The 27,119-nt window shown below is 48.0% G+C and overlaps 1 protein-coding gene across 1 annotated transcript in view; it reads right to left on the bottom strand.

The window, feature by feature from the left end:
- Positions 1-217: 217 nt before the first annotated feature.
- Positions 218-27,119, bottom strand: part of kcnh2b (potassium voltage-gated channel, subfamily H (eag-related), member 2b) — a 91,568-nt gene continuing 64,666 nt past the window's right edge. The window contains exons 9-13 of the mRNA XM_080183884.1: positions 26,459-26,558; positions 18,633-18,887; positions 14,996-15,182; positions 4,796-4,967; positions 218-493 (exon numbers count right to left, since the gene is read on the bottom strand). Of these exons, the coding sequence (XP_080040010.1) occupies positions 218-493; positions 4,796-4,967; positions 14,996-15,182; positions 18,633-18,887; positions 26,459-26,558 (990 nt within the window). The remainder of the gene's footprint in view (positions 494-4,795; positions 4,968-14,995; positions 15,183-18,632; positions 18,888-26,458; positions 26,559-27,119) is intronic.

Genomic DNA, 27,119 nt, shown 5'->3' with positions numbered 1-27,119 from the left:
GGACAGGGCTCTCCGGGGGTTCTCCGGGGACAGGGCTCTCCGGGGGACAGGGCTCTCCGGGGGTCTCTGGGGGACAGGGTTGTGTGGGATTTTTATCTTCCTCTGCATCAACAGCAGATGCAGACGGTTCTGTCTCCTGGACCTACCCGTTGATGCCTCAGAGACCTGTCCAATAGGCCAGGTGTTGTCCTGTGTTGTGTCTGAAGAGGGGCTGATGTTAACTGCCAGGAATGGATGAATATTTGGGGGAACTGTGTCCGTCCGCACTGTCTGGGCTCCTCAGTTGCCCCGGTAGAGAGAAGCGACGGTCAAGTGTGCACAGTCTCGTGGCCTCCCCACTCAGAGTTTCCGACTCTGCACTCTGAGGATGGATCCTCAGAGACTCTTCTGACACAAAGTAATGATCCTTCACACCGTTCCCCAGCTCCCTGCCAGACAGCAGAGACTCACAGGGTTTTAGCGGAACCCTCTCCGGCTGTGGATATTCAGAATCCTGAAATATAGAAAACAAAAGGGAAGATGTGTGAGTGAGAGAACGAGACAGACAGAATAGAGAGATGCTGGAGAATCCTTATCACACTCAGAATTAGACAGGGTAGATTTTTGATTACCAGCCACGTGGGTGTCACTGGATGGGCCAGCATCTAATACCCACCCTGAGGGCATTTTTGAATCAACCACATTGCTGGGGCTCTGGAGTGAAATGTAGGCGATACCGAGTAAGGACAGCAGATTTCCTTCCCTAAAGAACAGACAGGTTTTTACAACTTCAACTGTATCCAATCACCTCCTGATTTCCCAGAGCCCATCCACTATCTACAAGGCACAAGTCAGGAGTGTGATGGAAAACTCCCCATTTGCCTGGATGGGAGCAGCTCCAACACTCGAGAAGCTCGACACCATCCAGGACAAAGCAGCCCCATTTGATTGGCACCACATCCACTCCCTCCACCACCCACACGCAGTGTGTAATAGCCACAGGAACTCACCTCTCGAAGGACAAGGGCAGCAGATACCTGGGATCACCCCCACCTGGAGATTCCCCTCCAAGTCACTCACCATCCTGATGTGGAAATATATCACCGTTCCTTCACTGACACTGGGTCAAAATGCTGAGACTCCCTCCCTAACAGCACTGTGGGTGTACCTACATGACATGGACTGCAGCAGTTCAAGAGGCAGCTCACCACCACCTTCTGGAGGGCAATTAGGGATGGGTAATAAATGCTGGCCCAGCCAGCAACACCCACAGCAGGTGGACTTTTACAAATTTCTTCTTTAAAGACAACTCTTGATTTCTTTATAGTTCTTGCTGCCAATCTTTGATTCCAATTTACCTGGGCCAGGTGTGTCCTAATTACAGGAAAGTTGGCTTTATTTTTACTTTTGATGACTCCTTGTCACTCTAACCTTAACGATACAATGATCATTGTTCCCTAAATGTCCTCCCCCGTCACATACTGGGAGAAATGGAGATGTTTTCATTTAAGAAGATTTGATTGGATCGGGTTACCTGGTGAATGTGGGGCCCCACAGAACAGAGCAAGAAATTAGAATGAACTTTGATAACATTATGTTTGGTGTCAGTTGCGTGTACAGTTTTACGCGTACAGTTTTGCGTGTACAGTTTTGCGTGTACAGTTTTGCGTGTACAGTTTTACGTGTACAGTTTTGCGTGTACAGTTTTGCGTGTATAGTTTTACGTGTACAGTTTTGCGTGTATAGTTTTACGTGTATAGTTTTGCGTGTATAGGTCTGGGTGCCACACTATAGGACGGATGTGAACACATTGGAGAGAATGAAGCAGAGATTTACAAGGATGATTCCAGGGATGAGAAACTTCAATGATGAGGATGGATTGGAGAGGTTGGGACTGTTCTCCTCAGAGAGGCTGAGAGGAGATGAGACAGAGATTTTCAAAATCACCAGGGGCCTGGACAGACTCGAGCGGGAGAAACTGTTCCGTTGGTGGAAGGATGGGAAACGAGGGGGTGCAGAATTAATGTAATTGGTAAAACATAAAAACTAGAGGCAGGAGGAGGCCATTTGACCCTTTGAGACTGCTCCAGCATTCACTCTGATCATGCAGTGACTGATGTATGAGGACTCCAAGGTCTCGCTGAGTATTCACCTCTCTCAGTTCATGTCCATTCCAGTAATAATCTTCCTTCCTGTTATTGCTCCCAAAGTGGATAACCTCACATTTATCCACTTTATGCTGCATCTGCCATGCAGATACCCACACACTCAGCCTGTCCAAACCACACTGAAGCATCTCCACATCCTCCTCACAGCTCACCCTCCCACCCAACTCTGTATCAGCTGCAAATTTAATACATTCAGCATGGAAACAGGCCCTACGGCCCACCTTGCCCATTCTGCCCAGTTTTTATCTCTGTTAATCCCAATTGCCCACATTTGGCCCATATCCCTCTATACCATCATACTTATGTAACGATCTAAACGCTTTTTAAAAGACAAAATTGTACCTGTCTCTACTACTGCCTCTGGCAGCTTGTTCCAGACTCTCACCACTCTCTGTGTGAAAAAATTGCCCCTCTGGACACTTTTGTATCTCTCCCCTCTCACCTTAAACCTCTGCCCTCTAGTTTTAGACTCCCCTACCTTTGGGAAAAGATATTGACTATCTAGCTGATCTGTGCCCCTCATTATTTTATAGACCTCTATAAGATCACCCCTCAGCCTCCTACGCTCCAGAGAGAAAAGTCCCAGTCTATCCAGCCTCTCCTTATAACGCAATCCATCAAGTCCCGGTAGCATCCTAGTAAATCTTTTCTGCACTCTTTCTAGTTTAATAATATCCTTTCTATAATAGGGTGACCAGAACGGTACACAATATTCCAAGTGTGGCCTTACCAATGTCTTGTACAACTTCAACAAGACGTCCCAACTCCTGTATTCAATGTTCTGACTAATGAAACCAAGCATGCCCAATGCCTTCTTCACCACTCTGTCCACCTGTGACTCCTCTGTTACCCTGCAAACTTTCTTTATTTCTATAAGAGACATGTACATGTACGTGTGTGTGTGTTCATGACAGTGTGCGCATGTGACAGTGCGTGGATGTGGGAGTGCACACGCAGAGAGTGCATGGGTGTGAGAATGCGCACGTGTGAAAGTGCTTGCGTGTGAGAGTGCATGAATGTGAGAGTACATGCGTGTGAGAGTGCGTGAGAAGATTGGAGGATTACGGATGTGGTTCCTATTTTCAAGAAAGGGAACGAGGATAGCCCGGGAAATTACCGACCAGTGAGTCTGACCTCAGTGGTTGGTAAGTTGATGTAGAGGATTCTGACGGACAAGATTTATGAGCATTTAGAGAAGTTTAGAATGATCAGAAATAGTCAGCACGGCTTTGTCAAGGGCAGGTCGTGCCTTACGAGCCTAGTTGAGTTCTTTGAAAATGTGACTGGACACATTGACGAAGGAAGAGCGGTGGACGTGGTTTACATGGACTTCAGCAAGGCGTCTGATAAGATTCCCCATGCAAGACTTCTTGAGAAGGTGAGAGGGCATGGGATCCAAGGAGCTTTGCCCTTGTGGATCCAGAACTGGCTTGCCTGCAGAAGGCAGAGAGTGGTTCTGGATGGGTCTCTTTCTGCATGGAGGTCGGTCACCAGAGGAGTGCCCCAGGGATCTGTTCTAGGACCCTTGCTGTTTGTCATTTTCATAAATGACCTGGATGAGGAAGTGGAGGGATGGGTTAGTAAGTTCGCCGACGATACAAAGGTTGGTGGTATTGTGGATGGTCTAGAGGGATGTCAGAAGTTGCAGTGAGACATAGATAGGATGCAAGACTGGGCGGAGAACTGGCAGATGGACTTCAACGCGGATAAATGTGTAGTGGTCCATTTTGGCAGAACCAACGGGATGCAGAAGTACAATATCAAGGGCAGGAGTCTTAGCAGTGTTGAGGAGCAGAAGGATCTTGGTATCCGGGTCCATAGGACTCTTAAATCGGCCTCGCAGGTGGAGGATGTGGTCAAGAAGGCGTATGGTGTACTGGCCTTCATTAATCGAGGGACTGAGTTTGGGAGTCGGGAGGTAATGCTGCAACTTTATAAGACCCTTGTCAGACCCCACTTGGAGTACTGTGCGCAGTTCTGGTCACCTCACTACAGGAAGGATGTGGAAGCTATTGAGAGGGTGCAGAGGAGATTTACAAGGATGTTGCCTGGATTGGGTGGCATGCCTTATGAAGATAGGTTGAGGGAGCTGGGACTCTTCTCCCTGGAGAGACGAAGGTTGAGAGGCGACCTGATAGAGGTTTATAAAATGTTGAGAGGAATAGATAGGGTGGATTCTCAGAGGCTATTTCCCAGGGCAGAAATGGTCACTATGAGAGGACACAGATTTAAGATGCTGGGAAGCAAGTACAGAGGAGATGTTAGGGGTAAATTTTTCACTCAGAGGGTGGTGAGTGAGTGGAATCGGCTGCCGTCAGTGGTGGTAGAGGCGAACTCGCTGGGGTCTTTTAAAAGACTTCTGGATGAGTATATGGAATTTAGTGGGATTGGGGGTTATAGATAGGTCTATGGCCTGGTCGGTATAGGTGTGATCGGTGCAACTTGTGGGCCGAAGGGCCTGTTTGTGCTGGAGTGTTCTATGTTCTATGTGAGAGTGTGTGTGTGTGAAAGTGTGTGTAAATATGTGTGTGTGAGTATGTGTGTGAGAGTGTGTATCTTGCTGGATATTCCGTGGTGTGAGTGTGGTTGCACTGTGGGCTGTGTTAGGCACCATGTACAAACAATCTGACTTTCTCAAACATTCCCACCTGAGAGGCGAGCATGGGGATTTCCATCGAGAACGCTCCACAGTTTTCCTGGTCGGATTGGCTGGTTGGAGGCGGTGATGACATTGTGCTATAGGCTGGGGGGATCATCACCAACTGTCTCTGTAACAGCTGCATAATGGAGCTCATATCAGTCATCATCCGAGATTCCAGCCTGAAACAACGGGAGAGAGAACGTGACAGAGTTTCAACAATGAGAAACACAGAGAAGCAGAGAGTGGGGATAAAGGAGCTGTCTCAGGATGGCAGCCAGTGACTAGTGGTGTGCCTCAGGGGTCAGTGCAGGGACCACAACACTCCACAATATACATTAACGATTTGGGAAAAGGAACTGAAGGTACTGTGGCTAAGTTTGCAGATGATACAAAGATCTGTAGAGGGACAGGTAGTATTGAGGAAGCAGAGGGCTGCAGAAGGACTTGGACAGGTTAGGAGAGTGGGCAAAGAAATGGCAGATGGAGTCATAGAGGTTTACAGCATGGAAACAGGCCCTTCGGCCCAACATATCCATGCTACCCTTTTGTTTGGAATACAGTGTGGGAAAGTGTGAGGTTATTTACTTTGGAAAGAGGAATGGAGGCAGAGACTATTTTATAAATAGGAAAATGTTTAGGAAATCAGAAACACAAAGGGACTTGTTCAAGATTCTCTTAAGGTCAACGTACAGGTTCAGTCAGCAGTTAGGAAGGCAAATGCAATGTTAGCCTTCATTTCGAGAGGGTTAGAATACAAGAGCAGGGATGGACTTCTGAGACTGTATAAGGCTCTGGTCAGACCCCATTTGGAGAGTTGTGAGCAGTTTTGGGTCCCATATCTAAGGAAGGAGGTGCCGGCCTTGGAAAGGGTCCAGAGGAGGTTCAGAAGAATGATCCCTGGAATGAAGAGCTTGTCATATGAGGAACGGTTGAGGACTCTGGGTCTGTACTCATTGGAGTTTAGAAAGATGAGGGGGGGAATCTTACTGAAACTTATAGGAAGGGAATTGATGACAGGAAGGCTATGACAGGTGAGAAACTAGAAACTATCATTATCAGCAAAGAGGTCGTGTTGGGCAAGTTAATGGGGGCTAAAGGTAGACAAGTCTCCTGGTCCTGATGGAATGCATCCCAGGGAACTAAACGAGATGGTGGGGGAAATAGCAAATACACTAGTGATAATTTACCAAAATTCGCTGGACTCTGGGATGGTTCCCACAGATTGGGAAACAGCAAATGTGACGTCGCTGTTTAAAAAAGGAGGTAGATAAAAGGCAGGTAACTATAGGCCAGTTAGCTTAACTTCTGTAGGAGGGAAAATGCTTGAATCTCTCATCAAGGAAGAAATAGCGAGACATCTGGATATAAATTGTCCCATTGGTAAAACACAGCATGGGTTCATGAAGGACAGGTCATGTTTGATTAATTTGGTGAATTCTCTGAGAACATTACATGTGCAGTGGACAATGGGGAACCTGTGGATGTGGTGTATCTGGATTTCCAGAAGACATTTGACAAGATGTCGCACCAAAGACTGCTCCATAAGATAAAGGTGCACAGTGTTACGGGTAATGTATTAGCATGGATAGAGGATTGGTTAACTAACAGAAAGCAAAGAGTGGGGGTAAATGGGTGTTTTTCTGGTTGGCGATCAGTGACTAGTGGTGTGCCTCAGGGATCAGTGTTGGGACTGAAATTGTTTACGATTTACATCGATGATTTGGAGTTGGGGACCAAGTGTAGTGTGTCAAAATTCCCAGATGACACTAAGATCGGTGGGAGATATGTAGACTCAATTTATAAAATAATGGCTGGAATGCGAGTCTTTACAGGTAATCAAGTCTTAAAGGTACAGACAATGTGAGTGGAGAGAGGGTTAAGCGCAGGTTAAAGAGATGTGTATTGTCTCCAGACAGGACAGTTAGTGAGATTTTGCAAACCCAGGTAAGTCATGGGGGTTGCAGATAGTGTGATATAGAACATAGAACATTCCAGCGCAGTACAGGCCCTTCGGCCCTCGATGTTGCGCCCACCAGTGGAACCAATCTAATGACCCTCTAACCTAAACTATTCCAATGTTATCCATATGCCTATCCACTGACCATTTGAACGCCCTTAAAGTTGGCGAGTCCACAACTGCTGCAGGCAGGGCATTCCACGCCCTTACTACCCTCTGAGTAAAGAACCTACCCCTGACATCCGTCCTATAATTACCACCCCTTAATTTAAAGCTATGTCCCCTTGTGTTAGCCATCACCATCCGAGGTAAAAGGCTCTCACTGTCCACCCTATCTAACCCTCTGATCATCTTGTATGTCTCAATGAGGTCACCTCTTAACCTTCTTCTCTCTAATGAAAACAACCTCAAGTCCCTCAGCCTTTCCTCATAAGACATTCCCACCATACCAGGCAACATCCTGGTAAACCTCCTCTGCACCCTTTCCAATGCCTCCACATCTTTCTTATAATGCGGCGACCAGAACTGTACGCAATACTCCAAGTGCGGCCGCACCAGAGTTTTGTACAGTTGTAACATGACCATAGAACCATAGAAAATTACAGCTCAGAAACAGGCCTTTTGGCCCTTCTTGTCTGTGCTGAACCATTTTTTGCCTAGTCCCACTGACTTGCACTTGGACCATATCCCTCCACACCCCTCTCATCCATGAACCCATCCAAGTTTTTCTTAAATGTTAAAAGTGACCCCGCATTTACCACTTTATCCGGCAGCTCATTCCACACTCCCACCACTCTCTGTGTGAAGAATCCCCCCCTAATATTCCCTTTAAACTTTTCTCCTTTCACCCTTAACCCATTCCCTCTGGTTTTTTTCTCCCCTAGCCTCAGTGGAAAAAGCCTGCTTGCATTCACTCTATCTATACCCATCAAAATCTTATACACCTCTATCAAATCTCCCCTCATTCTTCTACACTCCAGGGAATAAAGTCCTAACCTATTCAATCTCTCTGTAACTCAGCTTCTCAAGCCCCAGCAACGTCCTTGTGAACCTTCTCTGTACTCTTTCAACCTTATTTACATCCTTCCTGTAACTAGGTGATCAAAACTGTACACAATACTCTAAATTCAGCCTCACCAATGCCTTATATAACCTCACCATAACACTCCAACTTTTATACTCAATACTCTGATTTATAAAGGCCAATGTACCAAAAGCACTCTTTACGACCCTATCCACCTGTGACGTCACTTTTAGGGAATTCTGTACCTGTATTCCCAGATCCCTCTGTCCTACTGCACTCTTCAGAGTCCTACCATTTACCCTGTACGTTCTACTTTGGTTCGTCCTTCCAAAGTGCAATACCTCACACTTGTCTGCGTTAAATTCCATTTGCCATTTTTCAGCCCATTTTTCTAGTTGGTCCAAATCCCTCTGCAAGCTTTGAAAACCTTCCTCACTGTCCACTACACCTCCAATCTTTGTATCATCAGCAAATTTGCTGATCCAATTTACCACATTATCATCCAGATCATTGATAGAGATGACAAACAACAATGGACCCAACACCGATCCCTGCGGCACACCACTCGTCACAGGCCTCCACTCAGAGAAGCAATCCTCCACAACCACTCTCTGGCTTCTTCCATTGAGCCAGTGTCTAATCCAATTTACTATCTCTCCATGTATACCTAGCGACTGAACCTTCCTAACTAACCTCCCATGAGGGACCTTGTCAGAGGCCTTACTGAAATCCAGGTAGACAACATCCACCGCCTTCCCTTCATCCACTTTCCTGGTAACCTCCTCGAAAAACTTTAATAGATTGGTTAAACATGACCTACCACACACAAAGCCATGTTGATTCTCCCTAATAAATCCCTGTCTATCCAAATATTTCTAGATCCGATCCCTTATCTCACCTTCCCAATAACTTGCCAACCACCGAAGTCAAGCTTACCGGCCTATAATTTCCCGGATTTCTTCTGGAACCTTTTTTAAACAGCAGAACAACATGAACTATCCTCCAATCATCCGGTACCTCACCCGTGGATACCAACACTTTAAATATATCTGCCAGGCCCCCTGCAATTTCAACACTCGTCTCCTTCAAGGTCCGAGGGAATACCCTGTCCGGTCCTGGGGATTTATCCACTCTGATTTGCCTCAAGACAGCCAGCACCTCCTCCTCTTTAATCTGTAAAGGTTCCATGACCTCCCTATCTGTTTGCTCTATTTCCGAAGACTCCATGCCTGTTTCCTCAGTAAATACGGATACAAAAAACTCATTTAGTATCTCCCCCATCTCTTTTGGTTCCATACACAGTTTACCACCCTGGTCTTCAAGAGGACCAATTTTATCCCTCACTATCCTTTTGCCCCTAACATACCTATAGAAGCTCTTTGGATTTTCCTTCACTCTGTCTGCCAAAGCAACCTCATGTCTTCTTTTAGCCCTCCTGATTTCCCTCTCAAGAAGCTTCCTGCTCTTTTTATACTCCTCGAGCATCTGATCTGTTCCTTGCTGTCTGTACATTTCATACAACTCTCTTTTCCTCTTAGTCAGTGTTACAATCTCCCTCGAGAACCAAGGTTCCTTATTCCTATTTACTTTGCCTTTTATTCTGACAGGAACATACAAACTCTGCACTCTCAAAATTTCTCCTTTGAAGGCCTCCCACTTTCCATTTACATCCTTACCAGAGAACAGCCTGTGCCAACCCACACTTCCCAGATCCCTTCTCATCCCTTCACGGCTCCGAAATTCAATCCCTCTACCAATAAAAGCTAACACACCATACGCCTTCTTAACAACCTTGTCAACCTGGGTGCCAACTTTCAGAGAGCTATCAACCTCAATCCTGTTGAGTATAATAGTCTGTATCTCAGTATTCTCCTCGACAACATTGTGTTTTTCCTGTGTGAATACTGATGAAAAATACTCATTCAGTGCTTCTCCTATCTCTTCAAGCTCCACGCACAACTTCCCACTGCTGTCTCTGACTGGCCCTAATTTTATCCTAGTCATTCCTTTATTCCTGACATACCTATAGAAAGCTTTGAAGGCATACGGCATGCTGGCCTTTATCGGACGGGGCACTGAGTTTAAAAATTGGTAAGTCATGTTACAGCTTTATAGAACCTTAGTTAGGCTGCACTTGGAATATAGTGTTCAATTCTGGTCACCACACTACCAGAAGGATGTGGAGGCTTTGGAGAGGGTACAGAAAAGATTTACCAGGATGTTGCCTGGTATGGAGGGCATTCGCTATGAGGAGGGAGTGGAGAAACTTGGTTTGTTCTCACTCGACCGGCGGAGGTTGAGGGGAGACCTGATAGAAGTCTACAAGATTATGAGGGGCATGGACAGAGTGGGTAGTCAGAAGCTTTTTCCCAGGGTGGAAGAGTCAATTACTAGGGGGGCACAGGTTTAAGGTGCGGGGGGCAAGGTTTAAAGGAGATGTATGAGGCAGATTTCTTACACAGAGGGTGGTGAGTGCCTGGAACTTGCTGCCGGGGGAGGGAGCGGAAGTGGATACGATAGTGAGTTTTAAGGGACAACTTCACAATTACATGAATAGGATGGGAATAGAGGGATATGGTCCCCGGAAGGGTAGGGGGTTTTAGTTCAGCACTGAGGGTAATATCGCACTGGGGGTAATGTCACTGGGGGTATAGGGCATTGGTGAGGCCGCAGCTGGAGTACTGTGTGCAGTTTTGGGCGCCGTACTTACGCAAGGATATTTTGGCCCTGGAGGGAGTGCAAAGGAGGTTTACTAGGCTGATACCGGAGTTGAGGGGATTGAGCTATGAGGAGAGGCTGAATAAACTAGGCTTGTACTCGTTAGAGTTTAGAAGAATGAGGGGAGATCTCATTGAGACGTATAAGATGATGAATGGGATGGATAGGATAGAGGTGGAGAGACTCTTCCCGCTCAAAAAAGACAGTAGGACTAGGGGGCACAGCCTCAAGATAAAGGGGAGGCGGTTTAGAACGGAGTTGAGGAGGAACTTCTTCACTCAAAGGGTGGTGAATCTCTGGAATTCTCTGCCCGTTGAAGTGGTGGAGGCTGCCTCGCTAAATATTTTTAAGAAGCAGGTTGATGGGTTCTTGATAAGAGAGGGGATTAAGGGTTATGGGGAGAGGGCGGGAAAGTGGAACTGAGCCACGACAGATCAGCCATGATCTTATTGAATGGCGGGGCAGGCTCGAAGGGCTAGATGGCCTACTCCTGCTCCTATTTCTTATGTTCTTATGTTCTAATATCGCACTGGGGGTAATATCACACTGAGGGTAATATCGCACTGGGGGTAATATCACACTGAGGGTAATATCACACTGGGGGTAATATCACACTGAGGGTAATATCACACTGAGGGTAATATCACACTGAGGGTAATATCGCACTGGGGGTAATATCACACTGAGGGTAATATCGCACTGGGGGTAATATCACACTGAGGGTAATATCACACTGAGGGTAATATCGCACTGGGGGTAATATCACACTGAGGGTAATATCACACTGAGGGTAATATCGCACTGGGGGTAATATCGCACTGGGGGTAATATAGCACTGGGGGTAATATCGCACTGGGGGTTATATGAGGAAGGGTGTCGAAGTTTGCAGGGTGACTTGGACAGGTTGCAGAGCTGGGCCGCGAGGTGGCGGATGGAGTTTAATGCGGAGAAGTGTGAGGTAATCTATTTCGGTAGGAATAACAGATGTGTTGAGTATAGGGCTAACGGGAGGACTTTGAATAGAGTGGAGGAGCAGAGGGATCTAGGTGTATGTGTACATAGATCCCTGAAAGTTGGGAATCAAGTAGATAAGGTTGTTAAGAAGGCGTACGGTGTCTTGGCGTTTATTGGTAGGGGGATTGAATTTAGGAGTCGCAGCGTCATGTTGCAACTGTACACAACTCTGGTGCGGCCGCACTTGGAGTACTGTGTGCAGTTCTGGTCCCCACATTACAGGAAGGATGTGGAGGCTTTGGAGAGGGTGCAGAGGAGGTTTACCAGGATGTTGCCTGGTATGCAGGGGAGGTCCTATGAGGAGAGACTGAGGGATTTGGGGTTGTTTTCACTGGAAAGAAGGCGGCTAAGAGGGGATCTTATAGAAACATATAAGATGATTAGAGGTTTAGATAGGGTGGATGGTGATAGCCTGTTTCCTCGGATGGAGAAATCTAGCACGAGGGGGCATGGCTTTAAATTAAGGGGGGGTAGTTATAGGACGGATGTCAGGGGCAGGTTCTTTACCCAGAGGGTGGTGAGGGACTGGAATGCCCTGCCTGCTGCAGTTGTAAATGCGCCTAGTTTGGGGCAGTTTAAGAGATTGGTGGATAGGTTTATGGACGAAAAGGGATTGGTTTAGATTAGTGGGTCAATGTTTTTTTTTAAAAATAAGACTGGTCGGCGCAACATTGTGGGCCGAAGGGCCTGTTCCGCGCTGTAATGTTCTATGTTCTATGTTCTATATCGCACTGAGGGTAATATCGCACTGGGGTTAATATCGCACTGGGGGTAATATCGCACTGGGGGTTATATCGCACTGAGGGTAATATCGCACTGAGGGTAATATCGCACTGGGGGTAATATCACACTGAGGGTAATATCACACTGGGGGTAATATCGCACTGGGGGTTATATCGCATTGAGGGTAATATCGCACTGGGGGTTATATCGCACTGAGGGTAATATCGCACTGAGGGTAATATCGCACTGGGGGTAATATCGCACTGGGGGTAATATCGCACTGAGGGTAATATCGCACTGAGGGTAATATCGCACTGAGGGTAATATCGCACTGGGGGTAATATCGCACTGAGGGTAATATCGCACTGAGGGTAACATCACTGGGGGTAATATCGCACTGAGGGTAATATCGCACTAAGGGTAATATCGCACTAAGGGTAATATCGCACTGAGGGTAATATCGCACTGAGGGTAATATCGCACTAAGGGTAATATCGCACTAAGGGTAATATCGCACTGAGGGTAATATCGCACTAAGGGTAATATCGCACTAAGGGTAATATCGCACTGGGGGTAATGTCACTGGGGGTAATATCGCACTGAGGATAATATCGCATTGGGGGTTATATCGCACTGAGGGTAATATCGCACTGGGGGTAATATCGCACTGAGGGTAATATCGCACTGAGGGTAATATCACTGGGGTAATATCGCACTGAGGGTAATATCGCACTAAGGGTAATATCGCACTGAGGGTAATATCACTGGGGGTAATATCGCACTGAGGGTAATATCACACTGAGGGTAATATCACACTGGGGGTAATATCGCACTGGGGGTAATATCGCACTGGGGGTAATATCGCACTGGGGGTTATATCGCACTGAGGGTAATATCGCACTGGGGGTAATATCACACTGGGGGTAATATCACACTGGGGGTAATATCGCACTGGGGGTTATATCGCACTGAGGGTAATATCGCACTGAGGGTAATATCGCACTGGGGGTAATATCGCACTGGGGGTAATATCGCACTGAGGGTAATATCGCACTGGGGGTAATATCGCACTGGGGGTAATATCGCACTGGGGGTAATATCGCACTGGGGGTAATATCGCACTGGGGGTAATATCGCACTGAGGGTAATATCACTGGGGGTAATATCACACTGAGGGTAATATCGCACTAAGGGTAATATCGCATTGAGGGTAATATCACTGGGGGTAATATCACACTGAGGATAATATCACACTGAGGATAATATCGCAGTGGGGGTAATATCACTGGGGGTAATATCGCACTGGGGGTAATATCGCACTGAGGATAACATCACTGGGGGTAATATCGCACTGAGGGTAATATCGCACTAAGGGTAATATCGCACTGAGGGTAATATCGCACTGAGGGTAATATCACTGGGGGTAATATCGCACTGAGGGTAATATCGCACTGGGGATAATATCACTGGGGGTAATATCGCACTGGGGGTAATATCACACTGAGGGTAATATCGCACTAAGGGTAATATTGCACTGAGGGTAATATCGCACTGAGGGTAATATCGCACTGAGGGTAATATCGCACTGAGGGTAATATCGCACTGAGGGTAATATCGCACTGAGGGTAATATCACACTGAGGGTAATATCACACTGGGGGTAATATCGCACTGAGGGTAATATCGCACTGAGGGTAATATCACACTGGGGGTAATATCACACTGAGGGTAATATCACACTGAGGGTAATATCACACTGGGGGTAATATCGCACTGAGGGTAATATTGCACTGAGGGTAATATCGCACTAAGGGTAATATCGCACTGGGGGTAATGTCACTGGGGGTAATATCGCACTGAGGATAATATCGCATTGAGGGTAATATCACTGGGGGTAATATCACACTGAGGATAATATCACACTGAGGATAATATCGCGGTGGGGGTAATATCGCACTGGGGGTAATATTGCACTGAGGGTACTATCACACTGGGGGTAATATCGCACTGGGGGTAATATCGCACTGGGGGTAATATCGCACTGGGGGTAATATCGCACTGGGGGGTAATATCGCACTGGGGGTAATATCGCACTGGGGGTAATATCGCACTGGGGGTAATATCACACTGGGGGTAATATCACACTGGGGGTAATATCACACTGAGGGTAATATCACTGGGGGTAATATCACACTGAGGGTAATATCACTGGGGGTAATATCGCACTGGGGGTAATATCGCACTGGGGGTAATATCGCACTGGGGGTAATATCACACTGAGGGTAATATCACACTGAGGGTAATATCGCAGCGGGGATAATATCGCAGTGGGGGTAATATCACACTGAGGGTAATATCACACTGAGGGTAATATCACACTGAGGGTAATATCACACTGAGGGTAATATCGCACTGGGGGTACTATCACACTGAGGGTACTATCACACTGGGGGTAATATCACACTGAGGGTAATATCGCACTGGGGGTAATATCGCACTGAGGGTAATATCACTGGGGGTAATATCACACTGAGGGTAACATCACACTGAGGGTAATATCACACTGGGGGTAATATCGCACTGGGGGTCATATCGCACTGGGGGTCATATCGCACTGGGGGTAATATCGCACTGGGGGTAATATCACACTGGGAGTAATATCACACTGGGGGTAATATCGCACTGGGGGTAATATCGCACTGGGGGGTAATATCGCACTGGGGGGTAATATCGCACTGGGGGGTAATATCGCACTTGGGGTAATCTCTTTACCTGTTTAATTGCTGCTGCAGGAGTTGTAGCCGGCTATCGATATCTGCCCAATGGCGTCTCATTAATGGAGAATCCAGATCTTCAGCACTGCTGGCAGTGGGCAACGCTGTTTGTTGAACCTGCTGGTACTGACTGGCATGGGAATCGGCCCAAAAACTGAAGATGTTTGAGACACTGGCAATGCCACCTTCCAAATACAAGAGGGAAGAGAAGTCATACTGGATTGGGAGAAGATTCTGGCTCACTCTGTCTTTGAGGATGTAACTGGTGGAGTTGATCGAGGGGAACCAGTAGATGTGGTTTATTGAGACTTTCAGAAGGCTTTCAACAAGGTCTCATATAACAGATTACTTTGTAAAGTTAAAGCAGATGGGATTGCAGGTAATGTCTCGAGATGGATAGAAAGCTGGTTTGCAGATAGGAAGCAAAGAGTTGGCATAAATGGGTCTTTATCTGATGGGCAATCAGTGACTAGTGGGGTTCCACAGGGATCTGTGGTGGGACCCCAACTGTTCCCATTATATATTAATGATTTGGGAGAGGGAACGGAATGTGTGGTGTTAATTCTCTTATCCAGCTGTGTTGCTTTTGCAGTTGGCCAGCTGCCTCTTGCAGGGGCAGTTACACACGATTCCCCCCACTGGTCATCGCAGCTTCCAGCAGCTGGATTTCCTGCCTGGTCAGCTCTGTCCAGCTGCAACATTTACACAAATGTTCATTTGGATTCAATTTCAACCTCATTTCTATCAATCCACCCCCCACCCCACTCTAGCAGGGATCACTTGCTGGAAACTATCTGCCCAACCCCCACTGGACCGAAGGGGGGTCATCAAGACCCCCAGAGGGCCGGGTGCCCTGGGCATGGACACCTTGGCAGTGCCATCCTGTGCCCCTCAGTACTGCCCGGGAGTAAAGTGCCAAACCCCATGGAGCAACTTGGCACCATCCACTGGACATCGGACAGTGCCAAAGGGGTGGAGTCTAATGGGGACAGGAGCTGATGGGGGTGAGGTCTCTGGGGGGGGGGGGGGGGGGCGATCAGTTGGGGTAGGGGGTCTCACTGCCATTCTGCACTTGGGCTGAGTGACAGAGGAGGGAGGCCTGCAATTGGGGCTTGGCATTGGGGTCAGGTAGGGGGGTGTTAGCCTTGAGGGGGAGGGGAGTGTTGTAGGGGTCAGGACTTCTGATAGAGGGTGGAGTGAGGGAGAGGATTAGGAGATTGGGACTACAGGGGGTGCCAGCAGTGAGGAGGGCCAAGGCTGGGCCAGGCATGTTCGGGAGGCCAGCATCCGGCTCTTGAGGGGTTACACGGCCAGAGATGTAGGGGTTGTGGGGGTGGCCAGCGATTGGGAGGCCGACAGTGCAGGGTCGCTGCGTGTGTGCGGATCTCAGCAGATCAGCGCACGCGCAGTGGTGCACTCAGTGCTATGCTGCTGGCTTCTCCAGCGGGAATAGGCCCTGTCCCCAGTTCCTGGACTGATTCACACTCGGGTTCTCTGCAGTGCACACAGTGTGGGAGATTCATTCGGAAACTCCCGCTGAGAAACCAGTGTGATTTACTGCAGTTTTTATGCAAATTCAATGCGTGGGGCCTAATTATAACATTGTATTGTGCCCATTTTCAGGTGCAAAAATTTGGTAAAGTCAGGCATGAGGTGAGTAGTGCCATCTGTGCCCACCCCTGCGCTGGCTCCCCCTTTACCAAGGCCCAAACGAGCGTGACAGCCATTTAAATACATTCGCATATATTTAAATTGACTGAATGGGCCACAGGCCCAACTTTACTGCCACTTCCCCCTTTACCACCGCGTTCACCCATCCAGAATCGGCACAAAACAGACTCGTTCCTCAAAAGAGCAATTTGGGTGCTCCAGTTAGTGTGGAGAGAAGGTGCCGAGTGTCCGACGGCTCTCTGCTTCATTGGAATTCAGAAGAATGAGGGGAGATCTTATAGAAACATATAAGATTATGAAGGGAATCGATAAGATAGAAGCAGGGAAGTTGCTTCCACTGCCGGGTGAAACTAGAACTAGGGGGCAAAGCCTCAAAATAAGGGGGAGCAGATTTAGGACTGAGTTGAGGAGGAACTTCTTCACACAAAGGGTTGTGAATCTGTGGAATTCCCTGCCCAGTGAAGCAGTTGAGGCTCCCTCATTGAATGTTTTTCAGGCAAGGATAGATAGATTTTTGAACAATAAAGGAATTAAGGGTTAAGGTGAGCGGGTGGGTAAGTGGAGATGAGTCCATGAAAAGATCAGCCATGATCTTATTGAAAGGTGGAGCAGGCTCGAGGGGCCGAATGGCCGACTCCTGCTCCTAGTTTTTATGTTCTGATGAACTATGGATTTGTTAAATCAGGATTGGATTGATGCTGACAACAACGGTAAATACCAATCTGATAGGTTACATAAGAACCTATCAGATTCTGGACTGATAGAATCTGTCAGGAGCAGGAATAGGCCATCTAGCCCTTCGAGCCTGCCCCGCCATTCAATAAGATCATGGCTGATCTGTCGTGGCTCAGTTCCACATTCCCGCCCTCTCCCCATAACCCTTAATCCCCTCACTTATCAAAAACCCATCAACCCGCGTCTTAAAAATATTTAGCGAGGCAGCCTCCACCACTTCAACGGGCAGAGAATTCCAGAGATTCACCAGCCTTTGAGTGAAGAAGTTCCTCCTCAACTCCGTTCTAAACCGCCCCCCCTTTATCTTGAGGCTGTGCCCCCTAGTCCTACTGTCCTTTCTGAGCGGGAAGAGTCTCTCCACCTCTATCCTATCCATCCCATTCATCATCTTATACGTCTCAATGAGATCTCCCCTCATTCTTCTAAACTCTAACGAGTACAAGCCCAGTTTATTCAGCCTCTCCTCATAGCTCAATCCCCTCAACTCCGGTATCAGCCTAGTAAACCTCCTCTGCACTCCCTCCAAGGCCAAAATATCCTTGCGTAAGTACGGCGCCCAAAACTGCACACAGTACTCCAGCTGCGGCCTCACCAATGCCCTATACAGCCGCAGCAAGACCTCCCTACTTTTATATTCAATCCCCCTCGCTATGAAGGCCAGCATCCCATTCGCCTTCCTGACCACCTGCAGGTTCCCTTTAGCTGAGTGTCTTCTTTAAATTCATAGGCTGACGAATAGCAAAAACCTGCAGAGCCGGTAACCAAGGCAACCCTGACCTCTTGATCTCTTGGTATAACAATGTTGCACTCTTTGTACCCTGTGTGCCTCGTATTTAAACATTCAAGCATTGAACATAACTAGTTTTTAAAGGCCCTGTTATTTCCCCTCTGGTATTTTATATATTTTACATCTTTATAAACCCAACTTCACAACAATATAAAGTTGGGTGGGAGGGTGAGCTGTGAGGAGGATGCAGAGATGCTTCAGTGTGGTTTGGACAGGCTGAGTGTGTGGGTATCTGCATGGCGGATGCAGTATAATGTGGATAAATGTGAGGTTATCCACTTTGGGAGCAGTAACAGGGGGACAGAAGCGCGCAGGTACAGCAGGCAGTAAAGAAAGCAAATGGTACGTCGGCCGTAATAGTGAGAGGATTTGCATGCAGGGATAGGGATGTTTTGCTGCAATTGTACAGGGTGTTTACCTGAGGCTAAGTTACACAAATTACCTCTTTTGCTCTCGGTCTCCGATTCTGTCCCACGCACGATGAGAAAGTCAGTGTTCCCGGTCGTGGCCTCTGTTGGAGAGAGTTCAATGATGGAGGACGGAGCTTTCTGCTCTCTGCTGTTCACTCGACTGAGACAGGATAAGGGTCTCTGCTCTTTCTCTCCCCGCTGTGATAACAGATCCCCCAGGAGAAGACTATCCCCTGGCATGGCTCTCTCATTCTGAGACACTGATCCAGACCTCACATCATCTGAAACTTTGAAACAGAAATATTCCAAAAGTAGAGAGTTGGATACAAGATGAGAATGTTGGACATTATTGAACCAGAGTTGAGGGACAGTGAGAGTCTTTCACACAGACTGAGGCTTCTGGGGAAAAGCAGGGGGGGTAAGTTCATGAGAATGAGGAGCAGGAATTGGCAATTGGGCCATCGAGCCTCCTCCTCCTGTCAATAAGAACTCACTTCATCTGACTGTAACTTCAAATTCCCCTCTCATTCCTTCTAATTCCAGTCAGTATTGGCCCAGTCTGCTCAATCTTTCCTCATTAGGGTCTTTCTGAGGAATCAGCCCAGTGAATCTTCTCTGAACTGCCCCGAATCCAAATATACCCTTTCTTAATATACACAACATTCCGGGATGTGGTCTCACCAACACCTCGAACAACTGCTACAAACCACTCTGATATCCCATTATCCCACTCTATATCCATTATCCTGCTCTGATATCCCATTATCCCACTCTGATATCCCATTATCCTGCTCTGATAGCCCATTATCCTGCTCTGAAATCCCATTATCCCGCTCTGATAGCCCATTATCCCGCTCTGAAATCCCATTATCCCGCTCTGATAGCCCATTATCCCGCTCTGATAGCCCATTATCCTGACAATAAACATTCCGAATGACTTGCTGCAGCCGAACACTAACATTTCCTGATTCTTGGACCTGGATAACCAGATCCCTCTGCATCTCAGCACTTCCCATTTCAATCATTTGCTGTGTTTTATTCTTCCTGTCAAAATGGACAAGTTTAAAGTGAAATTTCCCGAGTTGCCACAGTCCGGCACCTGTTCGGGTCAATGCACCTGACCCGCACATCTTTCAGACTGTGGGAGGGATCCGGAACAGCAGGAGGACATGGGGAGAATGTGCAGACTCTGCACAGACAGTGATCCAAGCCAGGAATCGAACCTGGAGCTGTGAGGCAGCAGTGCTAACCATTGTGCCACCGTGCCATCACTTCCTTCATCCGCTGAAGCCACTGCCATCCTTTAATAATACAGAACTCGAGTGCTGCTGAAATCAGACTTATTCCCACAAGAGGACAGATTTACAACAATTCCCAATCTCAAAGCAAATAACAATTCACACAGAAAGAGCCCACACTCAGACACCTTCCGTGGAGTTAATGTTTGGAGTCTGATTGGTTGGCAATTGGTTCCTGGTAGAGATGTGACCACTCAGAATACAGCAGGAAACTGTTTCCTGTTCTTCACTGGGTGTGGGTGAAACAGACACCCGGCAGTGACACCCACGTCCTGTGAAAAAGATCAAAGACAAATCTCTTTGCAATCTCTTTTGCTGCCCCAGCATCTCCGACCAAAACTCAGGATTCACTCCCTCCATCGCTGACTCACAATGACCATTGTCTACCATCTACAAGATGCACCATGGCAACTCATCAAGGCTCCTTAGGCAGCACCTTCCAAACCCAAAACCATAATCATCTAGAAGGAATAGATACCTGGGAACACCATCACCTGAACACCAGAGAATCTCATATCAGAGCTCAGGAAGCTGTTGAGAAAAAGGAGGAGGTATTGGGGTTCTTGAGAAACATCAAGGTAGACAAGTCCCCAGGGCCTGATGGGATATACCCCAGAATACTGAGAGAGGCAAGGGAGGAAATTGCTGGGGCCTTGAGAGAAATCTTTGTATCCTCACTGGCTACAGGGCAGGTCCCAGAGGATTGGAGAATAGCCAATGTTGTTCCTTTGTTTAAGAAGGGTAGCAAGAATAATCCAGGTAATTACAGCCAGTGAGCTTTACATCAGTGGTAGGGAAATTATTACAGAGATTTCTTCCGGACAGGATTTATTCCCACTCGGAAATAAGTGGACGTATTAGTGAGAGGCAACATGGTTTTGTGACGGGGAGGTCGCGTCTCATTAACTTGATTGAGTTTTCTGAGGAAGTGACAAAGATGATTGATGAGGGTAGGGCAGTGGATGTTGTCTATATGGACTTCAGTAACAGTAAGAAGTCTCACAACACCAGGTTAGAGTCCAACAGGTTTATTTGGTAGTAAACACCACTAGCTTTTGGAACGCTGTTCCTTCATCAGGTGAGTGGAGAGTTCTGATCAGAGAAGGGCATATAAAGTCACACACAGTTTACAGAATACTGATTAGAAATTGAGTCTTTACAGCTAACCCAGTCTTAAAGGTACAGACAATGTGAGTGGAGAGAGGGTTAAGCACAGGTTACAGAGATGTGTACAGAGATACAGGACAGTTAGTGAGATTTTGCAAACCCAGGCAAGTCACGGTGGTTACAGGTAGTGAGACATGAACTCAAGATCCCTGTTGAGGCCGTCCTCATGTGTGTGGAACTTGGCTATCAGTCTCTGCTCAGCGACTCTGCGCTGTCGTGTGTTGTGAAGGCCGCCTTGGAGAATGCTTACCCGAAGGTCAGAGGCTGAATGCCCGTGACCGCTGAAGTGTTTGCCAACAGGCAGGGAACAGTCTTGCCTGGTGATTGTCGAGCGATGTTCATTCATCCGTTGTCGTAGCGTCTGCATGGTCTCCCCAATGTACCATGCTTCGGGACATCCTTTCCTGCAGCGTATCAGGTAGACAATGTTGGCCAAGTTACAAGAGTATTTACCATGTACCTGGTGGATGGTATTCTCACGTGTGATGATGGTATCCATGTCGATGATCCGGCATGTCTTGCAGAGGTTGCTGTGGCAGGGTTGTGTGGTATTGTGGTCACTGTTCTCCTGAAGGCTGGGTAGTTTGCTGCGAACAATGGTCTGTTTGAGGTTGTGTGGTTGTCTGAAAGCAAGAAGTGGGGGTGTGGGGATGGCCCTGGCGAGATGTTCGTCTTCATCAATGATATGTTGAAGACTCCGGAGAAGATGTCGTAGCTTCTCCGCTCCGGGGAAGTACTGGACGACGAAGGGTACTCTGTCCACCGTGTGCCGTGTTTGTCTTCTGAGGAGATCGGTGCGGTTTTTCGCTGTGGCGCATCGGAACTGTCGATCTATGAGTCGAGCACCATATCCTGTTCTTATGAGGGCATCTTTCAGCGTCTGGAGGTGTCTGTCACGATCCTCCTCATCTGAGCAAATCCTGTGTATACGGAGGGCTTGTCCATAGGGAATGGCTTCTTTAACATGTTTAGGGTGGAAACTGGAGAAGTGGAGCATTGTGAGATTGTCTGTGGGCTTGTGGTACAGTGAGGTGCTGAGGTGACCGTCCTTAATGGAGTTGCGTGTGTCCAAGAATGCAACTGATTCTGGGGAATAGTCCATGGTGAGTCTGATGGTGGGGTGGAACTTGTTGATGCCACCATATAGTTGTTTCAGTGATTGTCCACCATGAGGCCAAAGGAAGAAAATGTCATCGATGTATCTAGTGTATAGCATCAGTTGAAGGTCCTGTGCGGTGAAGAAGTCTTGTTTGAGCCTGTGCATGAAGATGTTGGCATATTGAGGTGTGAATTTGGTCCCCATGGCTGTTCCGTGTATCTGGATGAAGAACTGGTTGTTGAAGGTGAAAACATTGTGGTCCAAGATGAAGCTGATTGAGTTGTAAAATTGCATCTGGAAACTGGCATTTGTCGGCGTTGAGTACTGAGACAGTCGCAGCAATGCCATCGTCATGGGGGATGTTGGTGTAGAATGCTGAGACATCCATTGTGACGAGGAGTGCTCCTGGTTCAACTGCTCCGTGTGTGCTGAGTTTCCGTAGGAAGTCCATAGAGTCACAACAAAAGCTGGGGGTTCTTTGTACAATGGGTTTCAGGATGCCCTCGACGTAACTGGAGAGGTTCTCACACAGAGTCCCATTGCCCGATATGATGGGACGGCCAGGGGTGTTTGCCTTGTGTATCTTTGGGAGGCAGTAGAGATCTCCAACAGTGGGGGAGTACGTGGGATGAGAGCACGGAGGGTGCTCTGAAGGTCCGGATCAAAGGTCTTGATCAGATTGTTGAGTTGACAGGAGTGTTCTTTGGTTGGATCTGAGCCAGTATACAGGGTGCAGTCATCGGCAAAGAGGAAATCTCCCAGAACAGTCTCCTTCACTTTGGTAATAGCTTGAAACCTCCTCAGATTGAAGAGCTTCCCATCCACTCTGTACTTGAGGCTGATTCCAGCAACACTGTCCTGGAAGGCATCATTCAGCATGGCAGTAAACATCATGCTGAACAGTGTGGGTGTGAGCACACAGCCCTGTTTGACACCATTGGTGACTGGGAATACCTCAGAGGATTCTCCGCCATCCAGTACTCTGACCTTGTGTTTTATTTTGTTTGTTTGACTGCAAGATGGGATCCCCACCAGCTGTGGTAAACTGACCAGGGTGTAGCGAAGCAGGCAATGTTTAGGGCACCTTTTCTAGCCCTTTCCTTATTCTACGGAGGTGAGCAGTGTGTTCCTGAAGAGGACTGCTCAGTCGCCCAGGTAGACGCCGAGTTCCACTGCTGCTTCGGTCAGTGGAAAACGACCATTAGACCTGAGCCGCCTGCGTGCAGGTCCGTGATTACAGCTCCCAGTGTATCCACACCTGCTGCTTCATCGCTCGCCCATCACCACAGGACTTCAAGGGTTGAACAGGACACTGATGATGATGATGATGGTGTTGAGACTAGCGCTTGATTTGGATTAAAGTGAGGGAGAGTTGCGCAGCGTCAGCCTCACTCCCTCTTCCCAATTCCCATCTAGATCCAGTGACAAGACAAGAGTCAAGACGGCTGGAAGTGGGACTGGGTGCAGTGGATGACCAGGACGTCTTCTGCGTCTTGTCCTGCTCTTCTCGTTCCACGACGCTTGCAGAGACCGCCTTCTTGACCGTTGGACCTTCCACTGGTCTCTTCCGCTCAATCTTCCGGACTCTGTCTTCACATGCTGGGATAGACATCTCCCTGTCTCACCGAGGGCTGAGACCCTTCGGTTACCCTCACCTGGTTTAGCCGGCTTGTTGAGGCCGTTGCCCGGGGTGTGGCTGCTGTCGCACACAAACAGGGACCACAGGTGGGAGCTGAGTGCCAGGTACATAAGAACATAAGAAATAGGAGCAGGAGTCGGCCATCTAGCCCTTCGAGCCTGCCCCGCCATTCAATAAGATCATGGCTGATCTGTCGTGGCTCAGTTCCACTTTCCCGCCCTCTCCCCATAACCCTTAATCCCCTTGTCTATCAGAAACCTATCTACCTGCATCTTAAATATATTCAACGAGATGGGGACAAAGGATGACAAACCAACCTCAAAGGACGCGACATGTTTCCCCACCAAAGGTACTACCCCTCCCTGACACCCCACTTCAGTAAGGCCTTTGACAAGGTCCCTCATGGCAGACTGGTACAGAGGGTGAAGTCGCAGTGGGATCAGAGGTGAGCTGGCAAGGTGGATACAAAACTGGCTCGGTCAAAGAAGACAGAGGGTAGCAGTGGAAGGGTGTGTTTCTGAATGGAGGGCTGTGACAAGTGGTGTTCCTCAGGGATCAGTGCTGGGACCTTTGCTGTTTGCAATATATATAAATGATTTGGAGGAAAATGTAACTGGATTGATTAGTAAGTTTGCGGATGACACAAAGGTTGGTGGATTTGTGGATAGCGATGAGGACCATCAGAGGATACAGCAGGATACAGATCAGTTGGAGACTTGGGCAGAGAGATGGCAGATGGAGTTTAATCCAGACAAATGTGAGGTGATACATTTTGGAAGGTCTAATACAGATAGGAAATATACAGTAAATGGCAGAACCCTGAAGAGTATCGATAGGCAGAGGGATCTGGTTGTACAGGTATGGGCAGCATTGTAGCACAGTTACTACATCCACCGCTCTTCCTTCGTCAATGTGTTTAGTCACATTTTCAAAGAACTCAACTAGGCTCGTAAGGCACGGCCTGCCCTTGACAAAGCCGTGCTGACTATTCCTGATCATTCTAAACTTCTCTAAATGCTCATAAATCCTGTCCCTCAGAATCCTCTCCATCAACTTACCAACCACTGAGGTCAGACTCACCGGTCGGTAATTTCCCAGGCTATCCCTGTTCCCTTTCTTGAAAATAGGAACCACATCTGCAATCCTCCAATCCTCCGGAACCTCTCCCGTCTCCATCGATGACGCAAAGATCATCGCCAGGGGCTCTGCAATCACCTCCCTCGCCTCCCACAGTAACCTGGGGTACATCCCATCCGGTCCCGGCGACTTATCTATCTTGATGCTATTCAAAATTTCCAACACATCCTCTTTCTTAACATCCACATACTCAATCTTTTCAGTCCGCCACAAACCTGCAGTACAACCTCCCAGATCACTTTCCACTGTGAATACCGAAGTAAAGTATTCATTGAGCACCTCTGCTATTTCTACCAGGATAGAGGGATATGGTCCCCGGAAGGGTGGGGGGTTTTAGTTCAGTCGGGGGCAGCATGGTCAGTGCAGGATTGGAGGCCGAAGGGCCTGTTCCTGAGCTGGAATTTTCTTTGATCTCTTTGTTCTTAAGGGCAATTAGTGATGGGTGATAAATAGTCAGCCATCCAGAGACACCCACATCCCATAAATGAATAAAGAAGTTTATATTCCTTCTTCTTATCCCCTCCCTGAATGATTCAGTGCATTGTGTCTGTGTTAAATTCCGCCTGCTGGCTCTGATGATTTTATTGCCCTTGTCCACATTCTCCTGAATGTGACCATTCTCTTCATTCTTTATTCCACATTTCACTTTGTGATGTTGCTGTTTACCCAAATCCAGATCCTGAATACCCATTGGAATTTCCAATACTAACTCTGGAGCAGACAGTGATCCTGCATTGCAATCTGAAACACAGACTTACTGCCCTTGGTCAGTGTTACATCCATAATGTCACCTTCATCTGATCTGCTTCAGTGTTGCTGACAGGTCTATCCAGTGGAACTTCAGCAAAAACCTTCTGGAAATCCTGATAAACATCAACTGTATCAATCTGACCATTCCTCCCATGGCAGATTCTTCAAGGTGACAGTGAGAGCCGATGAAATCCTTTATGATGATTGTTACAATGAAGTAAACTCTTGTTCTATTTACATACATGTTTACAGCTTGGGAACAGGCCCTTTGGCCCAACTTGTCCATGCCGCCCAGTTTTTACTGTCAAGAAGCCAATTTTGTCTCCATTTAGATACCTCACCCTGAATCCCGTGAGATTTAACCTTATGCAACAACCTACCATGCTGTACCTTGTCAAAGGCCTTGCTAAAGTCCATGTAGACAACATCAACTGCACTGCCCTCATCTACCTTCTTGGTTACCCCTTCTAAAAACTCAATCAAATTTGTGAGACATGATTTTCCACTCACAAAGCCATGCTGACTGTCCCTAATCAGTCCTTGTGTCTCTAAATGCCTGTAGATCCTGTCTCTCAAAATACCTTCCAACAATTTACCCACCACAGGCTCACTGGCCTGTCGTTCCCAGGCTTTTCCCTTTTTAAACAAAGACACAACATTTGCCCCTCTCCAATCTTCAGGCACCTCACCCGTGGTTGTTGATAATTTGAGATCATGTGGGTCAAGGGTCAGGGGACAGGGGTCAGGAATCTCTTTCCCATTCCTTACCGTGTTCTGTTCGTCTCCGGAATGACAACTTCCGCCTCCGCAAGCGGCTGAAATCTCCATCCGATTCATCACTGGAGAAAGAGGCTGGGATCATGTTAACCTGAGGGAGAAAGCAGTGTGGGGTTTGTGGGATATATTCCAATCTCACACTCAGGAATAACCGCACGTTACACCAATCACTGTGAATGGATCTGTTCTGACCTCCTCATATTGACCCACTCAGAAATGGGCAGGAGCTGCCCGTCCAGAGAACAGCAAACAGCTTAACCACCCCCCCCCACCCACCTCCCCACCCCCCTGAGAGACCCGCCCACCCCCCGTCCCCCCGAGAGACCCACCCACCTCCCCGTCCCCTCTGAGACCCGCCCACCTCCCTGTCCCCCCCGAGAGACCCGCCCACCTCCCCACCCCCCCGAGAGACCCGCCCACCTCCCCGTCCCCCCCGAGAGACCCGCCCACCTCCCCGTCCCCCCCGAGAGACCCGCCCACCTCCCCGTCCCCCCCGAGAGACCCGCCCACCTCCCCACCCCCCCGAGAGACCCGCCCACCTCCCCGTCCCCCCGAGAGACCCACCCACCCCCCCGTCCCCCCGAGAGACCCACCCACCCCCCCGTCCCCCCGAGAGACCCACCCACCTCCCCGTCCCCTCTGAGACCCACCC

Source organism: Carcharhinus amblyrhynchos, unplaced genomic scaffold (assembly GCF_965287045.1).
Source record: "Carcharhinus amblyrhynchos unplaced genomic scaffold, sCarAmb.v2.hapA scaffold_458, whole genome shotgun sequence".
NCBI lineage: Eukaryota > Metazoa > Chordata > Chondrichthyes > Carcharhiniformes > Carcharhinidae > Carcharhinus > Carcharhinus amblyrhynchos.
This window is presented reverse-complemented; position numbering and strand designations above follow the sequence as displayed.